The sequence below is a fragment of the Antrostomus carolinensis genome, unplaced genomic scaffold, assembly GCF_000700745.2.
Source record: "Antrostomus carolinensis isolate BGI_N321 unplaced genomic scaffold, ASM70074v2 scaffold9104, whole genome shotgun sequence".
Lineage (NCBI taxonomy): Eukaryota > Metazoa > Chordata > Aves > Caprimulgiformes > Caprimulgidae > Antrostomus > Antrostomus carolinensis.
The window spans coordinates 66,456-82,606 of record NW_010312785.1 but is presented as its reverse complement, the minus strand read 5'-3'; the positions used below and the strand labels follow the sequence as shown (position 1 = coordinate 82,606).

Sequence of the window (16,151 nt, the reverse complement as noted above, 5' to 3'; positions counted from 1 at the left end):
AAGAAAACCATTAGGCCTTCATGAATGCTAAGAAGTCTTTTTCTTGTATAAAAATGTGGAGACCTGCTTTTGCTAAACTATGATAATGATTTTGCCTAAACTCTAATGGCAGAATAGACAGAGCAAAGGCAAAAACAAATTAATTCCTGATTTTAGTAAATTTTTACTTACAGACTTTTGACTGTAATTTTTAGTTGCTTGGAAGCAGGCAATGGAAAATCCTCGCTGTAGCCTGTCCTGTCCTTAGCCTGCACCTTGTAAATACTGAGGAATTTTACGAGTATTTTAGAAATCATTAACATTATGAGTAAAATAAGAAGAGTCAGAGATAAGGTTATTAGCTCTACCATTTTTTAACTTTCTCTGTGCTGTACAATGAAAAATGAGAGTTCTGATCACGTTTTTTTGTTTCAGGACTTAAAATGGCAGGAGAAGATTCCTATATTATGGGAGTGTCTGATCCCCAAGTAAGTGGATTTGTGTCTTTTCAATATGCCTGTTTTCTCTCCTAGCTATCTGCTTTGGCTTCCTCTCATAACGTCCTGTCATTCCATAGGCTTGACAACATGGAGCTATAAAAGCATTCCAGCTATTGACAGGAATCAAATTTGGGGAAATCTTGGGGTTTTTTTTTTTCTTCTAAGGTGTTTTTTTGTGACCTGTAAAGTGCTTTGCCACTGGTGAAATGGCTGAAATGAAAAGGCAAGGTAGGACTGCTGAAAGAAACAATTTATGCCCTGTCTGCCTGTGACACTTGCTCTGAAATTCTTTCTGGGGTGGGCATTGGATTTTATCTGCAAGTAAAGCCCCTTATGCCCTAAAGGGCCCCTTTGTGTCATTTTTTGTGAAATTTGCATTGACATTGGTGACTAAAATGTTCCTTCACTCACACAGATCAGTAGGCCTAGCTCTTCAGAAGCTCTTCCTGGTCTCATTAGGTCATTTTGTGATTCATTTGAATTGTGTGAATGGTGCTTGAGTGAAAAGTTTGAGCGAAGAACAGACCATTTCTACACACTGTAATTTCCAAAAAGGAACTATGTAATCCTTTACACTTGCTACACTTTGGAAGAAGGTAGATTTATACCTGACAACAATTAAAATGAGTTAAGACATGTCAGTGTTAAAAAAAAAAAAAACAACCCAAACCAACTTTAACCTGGGTATACTGTTTTCTTGCATTAGAGCTTGTAAACATATTTACATGAGGAATGTAGTCTGGTGGGGTTTAATCACAGAAGTGGAAATGAAAACTCACAGGTTCTCAGCAAGGCCTTAGGCTAGTCATCCAGGGTCAGATTTTCAGAGTTTACCATCTCAGCTCTTTTGAATGTATAGCTGCTAGTGCCTATAAGCAAAATGTGTACTTGGAAACTGTGCTGAGCTCAGTGCAGCCTCATGATACCAATGAAACTCGGTCAGTACTATCAATTTGCTTGCACTGCTGTTGCCAGCAAAAAATAAAATAGATCTGGAATGCTTCCATAATGCACCAGGGTGTTTGCAGTTTCAATATTTGCAGAAAATTTTAAAATTCTTTGCTGATAGATGCTTTATGAAATTATATATATATATGCAGTAATGGAGAGTATATTTTCTTTCAATATAGATGTTTGCAATGGATCAGTTCATGGGAATGAATGCATTATTTAATAATACAAATTACATCACTTCAGACTTACCACTACGAACAGGTAGGAACCATTGCTTTTTGATTGTCCTGCTGTTTCTTCCAGTTTGTTTGTTTTTTTGTGAAGTTCTTTTCAGAGTTTTTGTTTACACTCTTGCATTTCATAATACTAGATACCAAAGTTGTCAACTAGACTTTTTATTACACCCTTATACATCTCTTTCTTACCCTCATGAAACTTTCAACAGTGAGGCAAATCTGTTTTTCTTTTGGCTTGTACAGAAACTGCAAGTTTCAATTAGTTAAGTGGTTTGAGTGACCAAAGAGCTTTGAGTAACCTATTTCTATAAATTATTTTGTGTATTTTTCTAAATTTGCATCTTCAATGACCTGCATGTTTGTATTGCCAGTCTGCAGAGTGCAACATGTACTTTTTTCTTTGGAATGGTGTTTCATTAGTTGTAATAATTCTTAAGGTGCTTGTTTTTCACTAATGTAGAGTATATTCGGCTTCCTGTATCATTTGAATCTGTTTTTCCTTCTTGGTGACTTCTCAGTTTCCTGTAAAGTGACAGCCTGGTATTAAAAGTACCTGACAATTTCCTGAGTAATAACACTAGTTTGAAAGTTCAGAGTCAAATTTTGCAACCAACTGCTGAAAATAAGCAAATACTATTTTGCAATGGTCTGATAACACAGTTCTTCCAGTATGGTTCCAGAACAGGAATATAAAATAGAAGTGCATTATATCTCAGCCAGTATTATCTGCTTGATCAACATAGGTCTGGTTTTGCTTATTAAATTTCTTTATAAGTATTAGTTATTGCTTGAATAGAAAACTCTTTCTCCTGCTTAGTTTATTAGAATAGCTGATACGAAAGGAGGAAGGAAATAAACATTTATTTAAGCGTATGAGGATTTTCTTAATCTGTATCGCCAATACAGCTATTAATGTCTTTTATGACATGACAACTTTGCTGTTGATCTGCTTGACTCTGTTGAATCAGGATGTAGCTTATATCTTCTGTATTGCAGATTGCTTTCTTTTGTTGAAGATGCAAATCACTTTTGTTTGCAATATTTGATACACTTGACAGCAGTGAAGGTGTGAAAGGTAGAATGAAGTAAGCAATTAGCTTTTTACTTGGTAGGTAAAATTCCACCTTAAAGCAACAGTGCTGATTGAAAAATTAAAAAATAAGGCATGCTTACTGTTTCAGTGTTTCCTGGTTTAAACTGTACTTCAGTTTTCTTCACTGAATAGTAGTGAGGAAGGATCAAGAAACAGTTGTGCTACAAATAGTTTTGTTTCAAGATAAAATGTTCTGATGAGCAAAGCTCTTGACAAATATGGACAAGCATCCAACAAATTAATGTTGCAATCATTTGTTTGCAGTGTGTTTTCATTAAGGCTGATAAAATTGTTCAGTAAGATTCATCTGTGTAGGATTAAAGGGCTTATGCATTGTGTACCAGGGGTTTTTTCACTGTTCTCCCAGAGTTTCTTTGGAACAAATAAGGTTATTGGAATTTTGATTTCCCCATCATGATCTCTTACACGTACCTTTTAAGCTTACTCTGCACTCCTCATGCCAAACTCATTCCTTACAAATTATTCAGATATATAAAACTGATTTTCAGATATCTGTGTCCTGTCTAAACTAGAAAACAGCTGTTTTTAAAACCATGTAGGGGAGTAAAAAATTTCACTGATTTCTGAAGTCACAGAATGCTCTTATTGGGCTAAGACTAGCTCTATTCTTAATTTTTTTAATGGCACTGCTCTTAGATGGCAAGTTCCCATGTGCAAAATGGGATTTAGTAAAGGCTCATAGCGAACAAAAATTTAATCATAAGTTTTAGAAGAGGCTGATCATTTCAGTGCCATCTTATGACACCGTAGTGATTTTGTTTCTTGAGTAGCATTACTTACTTCCTACCCTTTTTGAAACTATAGTGTGTCATTACTGTGGACTAGCTCTTCACTTATAAGCTAATATAATAATTTATATATTATGCTTTCGTTGTTTCCAAGCAGGAGCTCATTATTTCTTTCTACATAGCAAGGACAGTTAAAAATTCACATGGGATTTTCCAAAAGTACTTCCAGCTGAGATATGGAGAGGGTGAAATAAATGCTCTAAAAACAACTTTTCTCTAGGACAGTTGGATGATTTAAACAGAAAGAACCAAAGATGTTAGATGTTGCTCATGATTTGGTGTGGTGCCTACATCTTTCAGTCTGTGTATTCATAAACACACAATGTCAGACTTACTACATTAGCAAGCAGGGTTAATATATAACTGTGTATTGCCATATCATGCCAGCGTAGCTGAATCAACAGATTGCTGGGGAATTTGGGGACTTTCTGGTGATAGATGTTCTGCTGTTATGTTAATATTGACAGTAATAGTGGAAAACCTTTGAGATGTCGGGACAAGGATTTTCTCGATAAGGTTGTCAGCGCTCAAGTGTCTTCGCTCGCTTCTTTTTCTCTCTCATGTATGTCAGTTTTAAGTAAAAATTAGGCTTAGTTATTTTGGCTTTAAAGCTGTAGTAGATAGTTAGGTGGTTCAAGTCCTACATTTACATCAAAATCTAGAAAGAGAAGCAGTCTCTGAGTGCCTTGGGTGACAAAAGGATGTATCTGTAACAAGAGCCACAACACTGCAAACTGCAGCACTGAGTTGTGTGTTTAAAATGCCACCAACATCAAAGGCTGTTTGTCACGAAGTCACCCTGTTCTTTGTTGGGAAGTATCCTGCCTTTGAGAATTAGGTGCTAATCCTCAGTGGCATCAGGGATGGAGGGAACATGTATTTAGGCAGTGTAAAAGCAGATGCCCATCAGTGTGATGTCCACTGCGTAGTGAAGGGGCAAAGTGACGCCTTAAATTGAAGAGGAAACGGGCAGAGTTCTGAGCAAAACGTTTTATGATTTTGTGTGTTTCTTGCTTCCTCCTGATTTTACAAAGCCATCTATGACCATGTAATATAGCAATCTGTGTGCAAGTTAGTGATGATTTTGGGAACTGGTTAATGGTTTTGTTTTTTAGGGGCTCTGGTCTAACTAGTTGTTGGCATTGAGGTGTTGTGGGGTTTTTCTTTGCAGTCAGACTAAGCCTGTGAAGTTGAAGCAGGGCCATCAGCAGCTGAACAGTATTGCCTGGAGGCTCCTAAAATTATTTTTCTGGTATTTCTTTAACCTCCTCTGCCCAACCCGCTGTGATGCTTGCTGTTAAGAAATTAGAAGGGCATGAAGGGAAAAAGAAGGCACTTACAAAAACCTTTATTTCATATTTTTTCAGAGAGAGATAATGTTAGGAAGAGATTCAAGGAAGCCTGACCATCACAAAAATTAGATGAGTGTTCATTATTCCTGTCCCATAGCAGTTGCTCTAATCCTCAGAAGCATGAGCAGACTTGCATACTGCTTCTGGTGGTTTTTTTCTATATCCTCTGTGCTTGTATTTTGCCGAGTGAACTGAGGGAATAGAGAGGTTAAGCAAAGCCTGCGTGCTGCTTGCTTTAAACATCATGCTTTCAACACTGCAGAGCTGAGATGCAAGAGTGTTCCTGTGCAGGTGAATCCCTGTGGGGGAGGACATACAAATGCTATAACAGATCTTCAGAAAGGATAGGACACTAGATCCAGAGTCTTGAGTTTTTAGCAGCAGCCAGGATTGACACAAGAGAGCTGGTGTGGACCCACTAGCATAGAGGACATGAAGGGGAGGCTTGACCACAGCTGGTTGCAAGTTAAGTTGAATGGCTTCAGGCACTGGGTAAGCTGTTAGATAAAGGACCCCATTAGTCCTGCCTAGTCCTGTGGTGCTGCCAGGCTTGCAGGGATATCGCACCAAGCTCACAGACCCCTTTCTTCTTGACTTTGCTGAGATAGGAAGAAGGAACCAAGAGGGAGCCTAGGATGAATGCTCCTTTGGGAAGTGTGTGTGCACAGGGTGAGGCCTGTCAAGAGGAAGAAAGAATGTAAGTGGTGGGAGCGTCAAGATGCAGGAGGGCATCTGACTCAGGCAGGAAGGAAAATGAAGAAATGTAGCAGTTGAAGATGATGTGAGGAAGTGGGACTGTGACTCAGGCTGGAGGGGAGGCGGTGGGATGCGAGTCGGTCTGTGGCAGCTGAGGCGAGAAGGCAGAAAAGGAAGCACTGAGGCATACCCAGGATGTGGCAGTCTGCAGCAGACCCCCTCCAGGCTGGAGGACTGCATGTTTTAGCGGCACTTTGTAGCCCTCCTGACTGCAGCAGTGCCAGGCAAATTGTGAGGAAGGCTCATGTCAAAAACTTGGCTCTTGGCAACTGTTGAGAGTCATCCCTGTGAAGAGGCCAGCTCCATGACTCTACGCCACTTCAGCCTCTCTGTAGGGCAGAAGTAGAACTTAAGCTGTGTATTAAGTAGTGTTCCTTCTTGTGGTTGTTTAACACTTAAAAGGGGGTTGCTCATTAAACAAGAGTTGAAGCAAGCAACTTCCCAGCCTAGAAGAGAGTTGCAAAAGATCATGGCAAATCCCATCAGTATTAGATCCTCTTACAAGGTGTACATCTTCAGGTTCCCGTTGTCTGCTTAGACCAGACATGCCTGCTAATAGAAACGAAATATTAAAAACTTCTGTGGTGGGTTGACCCTGGCTGGATGCCAGATGCCCACCAAATACAGACCCAGACCAAATACACACCAGACCCAATACACTCCAGACCCAATACAACTTCCCTGTGCAAAACACTAATCATCTTTTCTTTTCCCCATCGGAAAGGATGAGAGAGAGAAAGAAGAAACTTTACTTCTGGAAAGTATTCATTGTTTAGTGAAAATAGATGTATGAGACCTTTCACTAAGTAAAATTCTTTTTATAGTCAAAATAATATACTGTTTATGCTTGGAAGTTACCTTGAATATTGCTGCTTTATTTTTAAATAGCGTTTCAGATGTAATTAAGTGTCTTCTCTGTACTGTTTCTTGGATCTGGTTCAGACACTATACCAGAGAATTACTTAGTCATTGTTAAAAAGAAAAAGTTTAGTCACAAAAGCCAAAAGTTAAAATAAGACCTCAGAAAACTTTGTTTTAAATGTATTGGTATATGATTTATATAGTCTGGATTAATAATAACAGACATTTAATTTTCCTGTGTACATTTACACTGTACCTTTTTTGCAATTTCCTAGTATTAGTATGCAAAATATTATTTTTTTGTATCAGTATAATTGTGTACTTTTTCTAAGCATTTTTTCCAAGGGGGCATAAGAACTACAGTCCTAACTTTTCTATTTTCCTAAGTTTTCACAAGTGCCATCCAAGGTGAAACTGTGTCAGCATGAGCTTTCCAATATGCCAATATAGTGTATATCCCTCTCTTAATCTCCTTATGCTGAGGAAGACTTGGAACTTGGGTGTGCTGCATCCCAGGGGACTGTGCAGCCACTTAGCTGTTGGTTAAGGGTGTGCTTCCTTTTCTGGCTAATGTTTAAGAGAAAGCAGTAGTATTTTGTGCCGATACTAACTCAGTGTGTATGCCTTGAAAAGTAATTCCTAAGGAGAGAACAGCCAAAGAACAATTACTTGGCAGATCCTGCTGTGGAGGCTTGGTTGAAAGTTGAACTGCACAGTTGTATCTTAGGTGTGTTGTTCCTGCCAGTGCGCAGAAGATACGAGGCTCCTGGATTGTTAAAGTATAAAATCTTAGATGTCTAAAGCGGGAAGAGGATTAGAGGTCTGTGAACAGAGGTCTTAAGTTTAAGTGCCAATATAATGCTTAAACCTAACTCGAGTAATCTTGTAACCCCATGTTACAGACAAAACCTGAAACATAAAACCACACCAAAGCTGAATATTACTCTGTCTTTTAAAGTTTCTGAAGTCCAAACTGTTTTTCATGCTTTCCAATGTAAGATAATGTGAATGTGGTCTTGAGGCAATTGCTTTGCATGACTTCAAGATTTTAATTGTAGCACTGTTTACTTTTTCACAGGAAAAGTGTTGGACTTTAGAAGGAAATGGTTGTTATATGTGAAACTGTTGTGACTGGCATTTGCAGTATAACTTTGGCATCATGCTAATTCAGTTGTTGAGGCAGCTAACTTCAACAGCAAGATACTAATTCCATCTATTAGCGTATTTATCAAAACTCATTTTGAGAGAAGACTGTTCAGTTAAGACCTGTGCTGACTAAAGACATGAAAGTCTGTTTTATTAAAGTGAAGTTATATTGAGGAGTTGAGAAGGAAGCATGTAGTCATACTACAAACTATAAATTAATGAATCCTCTACCATTTTTAATTATCAGTAAACATTTGGCCTATTGGCAAATTGAAGTTGATGCAAGTATGTGGTTCTGTGCTGAAGCCAAGTACTATCTGCTTGAGGTAGCTGGATGGCGTGGTACTTGCAGATGGTGCAGTTGTTCGGAGGCAGATCACACCTGGATGTTGGCAGGGTGTGCTTTATATGCTTGCAGGCTCTGCCACATAGCTGTGGCTTGTCTGCTTTGGATGTTGCGTGTGTCCCAGGGAGCTCGTTTGATTCTTTAGCATTAATGCCTTTAATAGAGTATAAGTGATGATACATAATTCCAACAGGAATATAGCTGGCAAAATATTGTGTAGGTATTCACAGTGATGTTGTAATTTAGGATCTGCTTTGATAACAGCTGAATTTTTAGCATTGAAATCCGAATCATCTTCTCTGCTTAGCAAGAGGCAGGAAAGAAATCAAACCTCTCGGAACTGTCATTTTCAGACTTCAGAGTGGCTTGCATTTTAAGAGATATTCCACAGCCATCCACCGAGAGAGCTTTCCTTCTTGATGTAAGTAATCCAGACGATCAGAGCTGCAGCTAAGCTTTGATCAGGTGATGAATTCTTAACGCCGGTGGCACTGAGTTCTCATTGAATTTAGGGCCTGCTCAAAGGCTATTTAAACTGGTGGATTTTGAATGAGGTTTATGGTATGAAGTTTACCACAGTTCAGGGAGTGGTGCAAGACTGAAAGTTGTTTAAGGAAGCCTTCTTTGAAAGGTACAAATAGAATTTTAGTAGAACATAATCCTATGTGTTGGCATCATGGTCAAAGACTTCATTATGGAGTCTGCATCTGTAGTCAAATAGAGTGTATTCAGTGTTTTTAGAAGCATAACAGAACAATATATTTAAAAGTGTATCTGATATTACTAAAATAATGTAAATTGTTTAGTCTCCTCAGTTCAAGGGTTTGTTTTTTTTAAAGCAGTTCTGACTGTTAGGGCATGTTGAGACAGCTTAAATTCCTCCTATATTCCCATACCTCAGAGCTTCTCATTGGTTGCCTTTAGACTTTCAAAAGCACCTATTCAGTAGGAAGCCCTGGGGCCAAAAGGTTGTGAGTTTTGAGTATTTAGAGCCCAGGGGATTTAAATACAAAAGTTAACCTTAGCTCAGGAAGGCCAGGCTGCTTGTCAGTGGCAAGGGGAGGATCCTGTTCTTACTTAGCCTTGTGAGTCTTAACTGAGGGATCAGAGTTGCCCATTTAGTCCCTTTGAGCTGAAATTAACTTTTTTGAGTTAATCCTTCCTTTCTTACTCCACTGGTCTTAGGTAATATTGGAAATGACAGACTGCCAAGTCGTTATTTAAGTTCTGAAGATGCTTAGGTGCTTTTCAAAAAATGTATCTCAAGATGTTCAGGGACATAAATTTTACCCCTGCAACTTCTATGTCTTAGTAATAGGAATATAATTTCTATTATGACTTTTCTTTCTTTTATGTTAGCAGATGGACCGTATCTTCAAATCATAGAACAGCCAAAACAGGTAAGAACACTGCATTTTGAAAACCTTTTAAGGTAGCTATGTCACTATATTCAGCTTTGAATAAAATTACAACTTAGGATGAGAAAAAGAGAGTATTGAAGAGGTTCAACTCTCATAACAAATGTGGCACTCAACCACGAGCAGCTTTTCCTCTCACTTTTGTAGTTACATCTTTTCCTGTTTTGTTCTGTCTTTGTCTTTGTGTCTCTCTGGAAGTGTCATAAGAAAAAAAAACCAACAAACTGAGAGCTTTAAAAAAAATGTCTTGCTAAGTATAGACTCTTCATCTTAGAAGTGACTCTTACAGTACTCCCCATTATTTTGAAACATAAATTTAGACCAAACGTAGAAGGTTTTTAGAATTTGTTTTATTTTTCTTGAAACATGTGAAAGAAAAAATAAAAACATTTCATTCTGTTCCCAAGTTACAGGAACTTTTGACTAGTGCTTTGTCATTGTAATGAAACTGAGTTGTCCTTTGAGATTCCTTTTGTCATAGTTGGCTGTTTTGAATAACCCAAGAAAAACGAAGATAAATGCTTGAATGAAACTTTTTTTGTGACTGCCTAGCAAACCCTCTCTATGCTCCTCTGACAGTATGAAAGTCACTGGTTAGTTTTCATGCAACTGATGTATGAAGTAATTGCTGGGTGAAGATCACCTTGAACTATGCCAGGGTACTGTTCCCCTGTAGCTGGTGGCATCAGCAATTTACAAGTATTCCTCTGTAAGCTATTACAATCTGGAGACCCTTTTCCTGCCTCTCCAAGCAGCTGCATGAAATCCTACCTTATGGAGCTGTGAAATAGACAAGGGAAGCGGGTGACTGAAAGCTGTCCTATCTCTGCTTGATCTGCTGTAGAATCATGCTGCAATCCATTCTTTCTTGTAGGAGGCCATAGAGAGCATTTGTTTCAGCCTCACACCAAAGACATTTTGGTGCATGAACGTGCCTCCAGGAGAAAGGATGCTGCATGGTCCTAGGTGAAGCAGCAGTGTACTGTGAACTCTTGGAAGTTCTTCGCTGCCTCTTCCTTGTTGTGTTAGTTCATCCCAAATCAGGCCATGTCTTTACATGGCAGAGCCTACAGTGTGCAGTGCCTGAGGAGAAACCATCGTTTCCATGCACGAGTTCTCAGGAAGTAGCTCCTGTAGTGGAGTATCCATGTGACAAGCTGGGCAGTTGTTTATAACAGGGTGATAAGGATGAACCATCAGCAGAGTGCTGTTCTTGTCATCATTTTTGGAGCAAAAAACAGTGGGAGGGAGTGAGACTGTAGGTGTGAAAACATAGCTAGGATAGCAAGGGCAATAGACTGGGAAAGGTCACACAGATGACTGCTGGATCTGTTGGACCAAAGGCGTGGAGGTGAAGAAAGACTGGGTCATCTCATGCGTTGTGACTGCAGAAGTTGCTTTGCCTTTTGCACAGCTTGAGTTCGATCATCTTAGCTGGGCAGTTCACTTGCAATACGTTTGGTCACCCAGTTCACTGTAGGAAGGCAAATATGTGCTTAAGGATGAATTACATTGTCTGGGCAGCATCTGAACAAAAGTCAGATCTTTCCATTTGCCTGGGAAACAAGTTTTTAAACTTTAGTGAGATAGGTATTGAAACTAATAATTACAGAGTAATTTTTGACCCATGTTGTTCGCTGTCAGCTAATACAAACTGAATTCAGAATTGTCTGCTCTTAGAAGGAAGTTGAATGATTCTTGATTGAGGATACAGCACTAACTGGTGCTGTTTGGACAGACAATGGAAGCCCTAAAACAGGGATTTTGCCAGAAATTGCAGGACTGGGGAATAGATCTGAAAGTACTCAAAGCTGGGGGCCACATGAAATAATAGAGCTAAGTAGATGTAGAGTTACCAAATACATTTGCTCAAGAGTTGCATCTTTTGTGCCTTATAGATTACCCTGTAACGTAAAGAAGATGTTACTTCCTACAAGTAAAAATTGAATAAATGGACAGCTGTACTGTAGAGTGGTTGCTAATATCCTGCAGTTCCCTAAATCATGTTCAGACATCCATTTATGTAGCTGAGATAAAAACTCAGCCATTCAAAGTCCCCTGAACCTTTTGTGCTGTTTCTGGACTCCACTCAGAGATACAGCTTTCACGTGCTCTTCCCAGAAAGAAGCAGCATTTCTGTTTCATCCCTGTTCTTTATGATGCTTTGGACTTCCTTGATTATTATTGGCTTCAATTCTCTCTACCTAGCAGCAGTCATGGGAGAAAAAGTATCTGCTCTTGCTTACTCTTTTCATTTTTATCTTGTTTTTAGAGTATAAATAGATCTCTGCTTCAAAATATCTTCACTTACTGAAAGAGAAATTTCATGTTGCTGCTGTGTGCAAGAGTGAGAATAGAACAGTTTCTCCAGGGCTACTGTTCAGTGGTTCTTTGTCAACCAGCACTCAGACAGAATTTCAGAGATGAACAGTTGTAACTCTTCTGTTTGTGGGCTGTTTGGGCAAGTCTTGTTTGTGTGTGTGTGTGTACATGCGTGTTGTTTTTCTTTTAGTTTTGTTTCTGAACAGCTTTCAAGTTTCTTTTCCTTTCTTTCCACAGAGAGGGTTTCGTTTCCGGTATGTATGCGAAGGGCCTTCACATGGTGGACTTCCTGGTGCGTCAAGTGAAAAGAACAAAAAATCATACCCTCAGGTCAAAGTAAGTCCAGAAATCATTAATTTAGCAAATTGAATGCGAGTGCCATGCGTATAGGACCTCACTGCATATCAATGTAAATTGGTATGAAGTTCTCAAGACTGACTGCTTTTCAATCCCAGCTTTCAGAATGTAGTTGATTTTGAAAAGGAAGTTGTTTTCAGATTTGTGGCGTTATCTCAGCATTGTATTTATCTGCCAGCAGTTGAGCAGTGAACTTTCCTGCACCTACCATCTCACTGCCCTTGTGCAGACTGATGGAGTCCTTCCTTAAGGTGCAGTTTAGTGTAAAGCAAGGCCTGAGCTACTCAATTAGTCCACTTCCAGCGTACCACAAAGCATGAGTCTGGTCAGTTATTCCACTTCACTCTTAAGATGCTATTTACTGAGTTTTCCTTTTTTGTTCACGTTACTCCTTAATTCAATCTCTCTAGGATACGCTGTTCTTAAGGACTTAATTCCTTTAAAGTCAATGAAAAACTTCTCTGTTCAGTAGGAGCAGCAATCCATTCAGATGTTCAGTGTTTTGGGGGGCTTTTTTTCCCTGGAAAAAAATCAAGGATGTTAATCAAAGAAACATTTATAACAGTGGTGATTAATCATTCTAGGATTAGAGAAGAACTGCCTTTGCCTATGGTTCTTGCATCAAATTGTTTTTTGATTGGAGTGGGGAAAAGATATATTGTGTCTTTTCAGTATTTTTTAACTTAATGAAAGTCTTAGTCTTGGTATTGCATTACCTCTTTGAACTGTTGCTCCAGAGATTGTCTCATGAGGAGCAGGGTTAACGTGTTTTAAATTCTGGTGTTATCTCGCTCCTGTACAAGGAAGGAAGGGGAGGGAACAGTGATGAGCCGTTAGCCTCTGTCTTGGTGTGTGCCACTCCTCAGCTTTCTCCACAGTACGTGTGTAGTTCTGCAGTTCTTGAGAAAGGCTGGAGTTTGGATCAGTTGCATATCCACAGTGAATCAGTATGAGCATGACTCAATGGAAAATAATCAGCACTGGCTGAGATAGCCTAGGGTGTTAGTCTTGTGACTTGAGAAGAGGTTGAGAAAGCTGATTTTGTGTAGCCTTGCAAAACTCCTATGAAAAATTACTAGCCCAGGCAAAGGATCTACTTACTTTTCCCTTTCCTATTGTGACTGTAATGATGAACCAATGAATGAAATTTCACTGCTATGTTCAGATATAAAACAATATACATCAGTTGAGCCAGATCTCTGGATTCCAGTCCGATCTGTATTGATAATAATGCAAATGATACTTCATAAAGGTGTGATGGGTCCTACAATAGCATGACAAGGAGATATGTGATGAGGAAATCGAAGTTTTCATGAGTATACTAGGAAGCAAAATGTTCTTTGGCTTTCCATCAAACCTTCTGTTTTCATTGATCATCAGGTTTTAATTTCATCTAAACCTTCCCCACACACATGTGTCCCTCCCCTCCCTCCCTCTCGTCCTACTGTGTGCATCTGGGTTTTTCCTAGTACAAATCCTCACATGGCAACACCTGCTGGGAGAGGCTGGCAAGGGAACACAACAAGTAAATTCCTCAAGGCCATTGCTTGTTAGTGCCTGTTCTTGATTCAAGTGGTGCCAGTAAAGACAGAAGTGTTTCACACCTTTTCCAGTAAGTTTCTTCTGTGTTTTGTCAAAGGGTGCTCACCTTGTCATAACTGAGGTGAGCACAGTTGAAGATCACAGTTTTTTGCTGCATTGGGGTTTTTTTTGTTTGTTTCAAGTTTTGGGGGGTTTTTTGTTTAGTTTTATTTTTACCTCTTGTTCCAAGACTTTCACCATAAAACTGCCATTAGTTCATCACAGTCCTGTGAAAGGACAGTAGCGTGAGCTTTGGCTGTACTGCAAAAAGGGGGGTTTGTGACAAGTCTTTAAACCTTGGCCATGGTGTGGTCAGTGCAGCGCACACTGGGATCTCTCTTCTGCTTGGCCAACTCTGCACGGAAAACTGTTGTGATTTACGAGTAGCTATTATGGGATGTCCTGAAAATAGACATCTTCAGTGCACAAGAGAGCACTGCAGTCTCCCTACTCCCTTTTTGTAGGATTATGGATTGAAGGCCAGAAGAAAACACATTAATCTGATGTGGCCTCTTGCATAATATGGACCGTTCAACTTCACCCGTTTCCCCCCCCCTGCACCTAATCCCTAAATTGTAGCTGTGCTGGAACACATCAAGATGTATTTTTCATATAAAAGCTGGAGTGCTAAAGACTTTGCTATGTCTCTAAGCAAGATGTTTTGGTAGTTAATTACATATTTAACCATCTCTGTAGTATCTGAGAAGATGGTGTAGGTCAGGAGTTAGTGTAGCAGTTCTGCAGTGCCAGTCTTTACACTCAAGTCAAATCTGCACTGGCCAGCAAGGTGGGATTGATTTAAAACTTCTTGTTTTAACAGCACAGTCATGAGAAATAAAGTCTAGATATCAGTAGTATTTTTTCTATAATATAAAAAATGGGACTAATTAATCTTTATGGTTTACGGAATTACATTCCTTTGTTTAACTCTGCTAACAGTAATTCTGGTATCATGTAGGAAACATCTTGCCTTTTCAGAGGATTTTGTGTGACCTTGCATGTAGTTATGGAGAGCACAGAAGCTGTAGATACTGAACATGGTATAATGAAGTTACATTTCATTATTACAGTAGAAAGCTACCTAAAGTTCTTAATTTAAATTTCATTTCCATCTACTTAGTGTAAGTAACACAACACTGGAAAATTTTATTGTCTCCAGCAGTGGAAAATCAAAGTTCCTGATCTGCTTATTCATCATGAGCTGTTTGTCCAGGGGAAAAAACTGTCAATAGTATAAGAAGAAAGAATAAAACTTGACTATCTGGTATTATCACCAGCTTACTTAAGTATCTGGTTTTTGATTAATAATTTGCTTGGTTTTATGTTTTTGAAAAACTGTGAGAAAACTTGTGCAGAAGATTTCCACTGGCCTTCTTACCACATTTTCCATGTGTGTCCTGATCTTGCATACTGATGTTCAGGTAGCCACAGTCATGTTTTACACTGAAGTACTTGATCCCGTTTTGGGTGTAAAAAGAATTTGCTGAAAATAGCGATGTGAAGGAAATGTCCTGAATTTTCATCTCCTTGGGGGGTGGATCTATGTGGGTGGCTGCAAACTCAAGCTGCCTTTCTCTGTGAGGTGGATGTAAATCATCTCCAGCCCAGAGGCTGAGTAACCGATTGCTCAGAGGTGTGCCAGGGCTAACGAGCACCATCTCTCTGCCGGTGAGTTTGGACACTGTGCCGTTCAGCTTGCGAACCGAAGCTGCGCACCAGTTAGGCAGCCCTGCGCCCAGGCACCTCAACAGGAGAACTGCCCAGCTAGTCATATCCTGAGGCTATCCTAAATTATACCTCAATTTGGAGATAAGTGTTCTTATTGAAATCAGGGGGATTTCAGCAGGTACTTCAAGTTCAAGAGGGAAATTTATGGAAAATTAGGCAAGTTACTTTGTTGATGAGCCTTCTTGGTGAAGAAAGGAGCAGCATATTTTCTTTTTTCCCCTACAGAAATTAAATTGTAGAGTGATAGATCCCTAAGTACAAGTTAAAAATTCATTTAATAGCTGAATTAAGGAATAAACATGAGACAAGAATGAGCAGATTTTTTTGTTATAAATCTTTACCCCTCTTAAAAACCTACACTGAACCAAATTCAGCCAAAGCTAAATTCAGTGAGATTTGTGCTTTTTCCTGTTATGGTTAATTTGGCTGAATATGGGGCACTGAGTCCCTTTAGCTGGGCTCTTAAAGCAGGGCACCTAACTACATATTTTTGGCATGAGAGTGGCCTTACATTCAGAAGATCTTCAGCTCCCATTGGTTGAAGTTACCTCGTATTGCTTATTCTTAGACCTCTAAGTAGCTATTCAGTTGTCTAAACAATTTGTACCACATCTGAAATATTTTGTCTTAAACTAGCAACTGAAAAAAAAAAAAACGATGCCGCTCTGCCCAAACGTACCATTTTTATTAAAGAGTGACTATTGCCTCGTCTG

The 16,151-nt window shown here is 39.2% G+C and overlaps 1 protein-coding gene across 1 annotated transcript in view; it reads left to right on the top strand.

Annotated features, from left to right (window-relative positions):
- Positions 1-417: 417 nt before the first annotated feature.
- The window catches only part of NFKB1 (nuclear factor kappa B subunit 1), a 47,039-nt gene continuing 31,305 nt past the window's right edge, over positions 418-16,151 (top strand). Inside the window, exons 1-4 of the mRNA XM_010167107.1 lie at positions 418-467; positions 1,610-1,694; positions 9,392-9,432; positions 12,010-12,108. Coding sequence (XP_010165409.1) covers positions 423-467; positions 1,610-1,694; positions 9,392-9,432; positions 12,010-12,108 — 270 coding nt within the window. The 5' untranslated portion in view covers positions 418-422. The remainder of the gene's footprint in view (positions 468-1,609; positions 1,695-9,391; positions 9,433-12,009; positions 12,109-16,151) is intronic.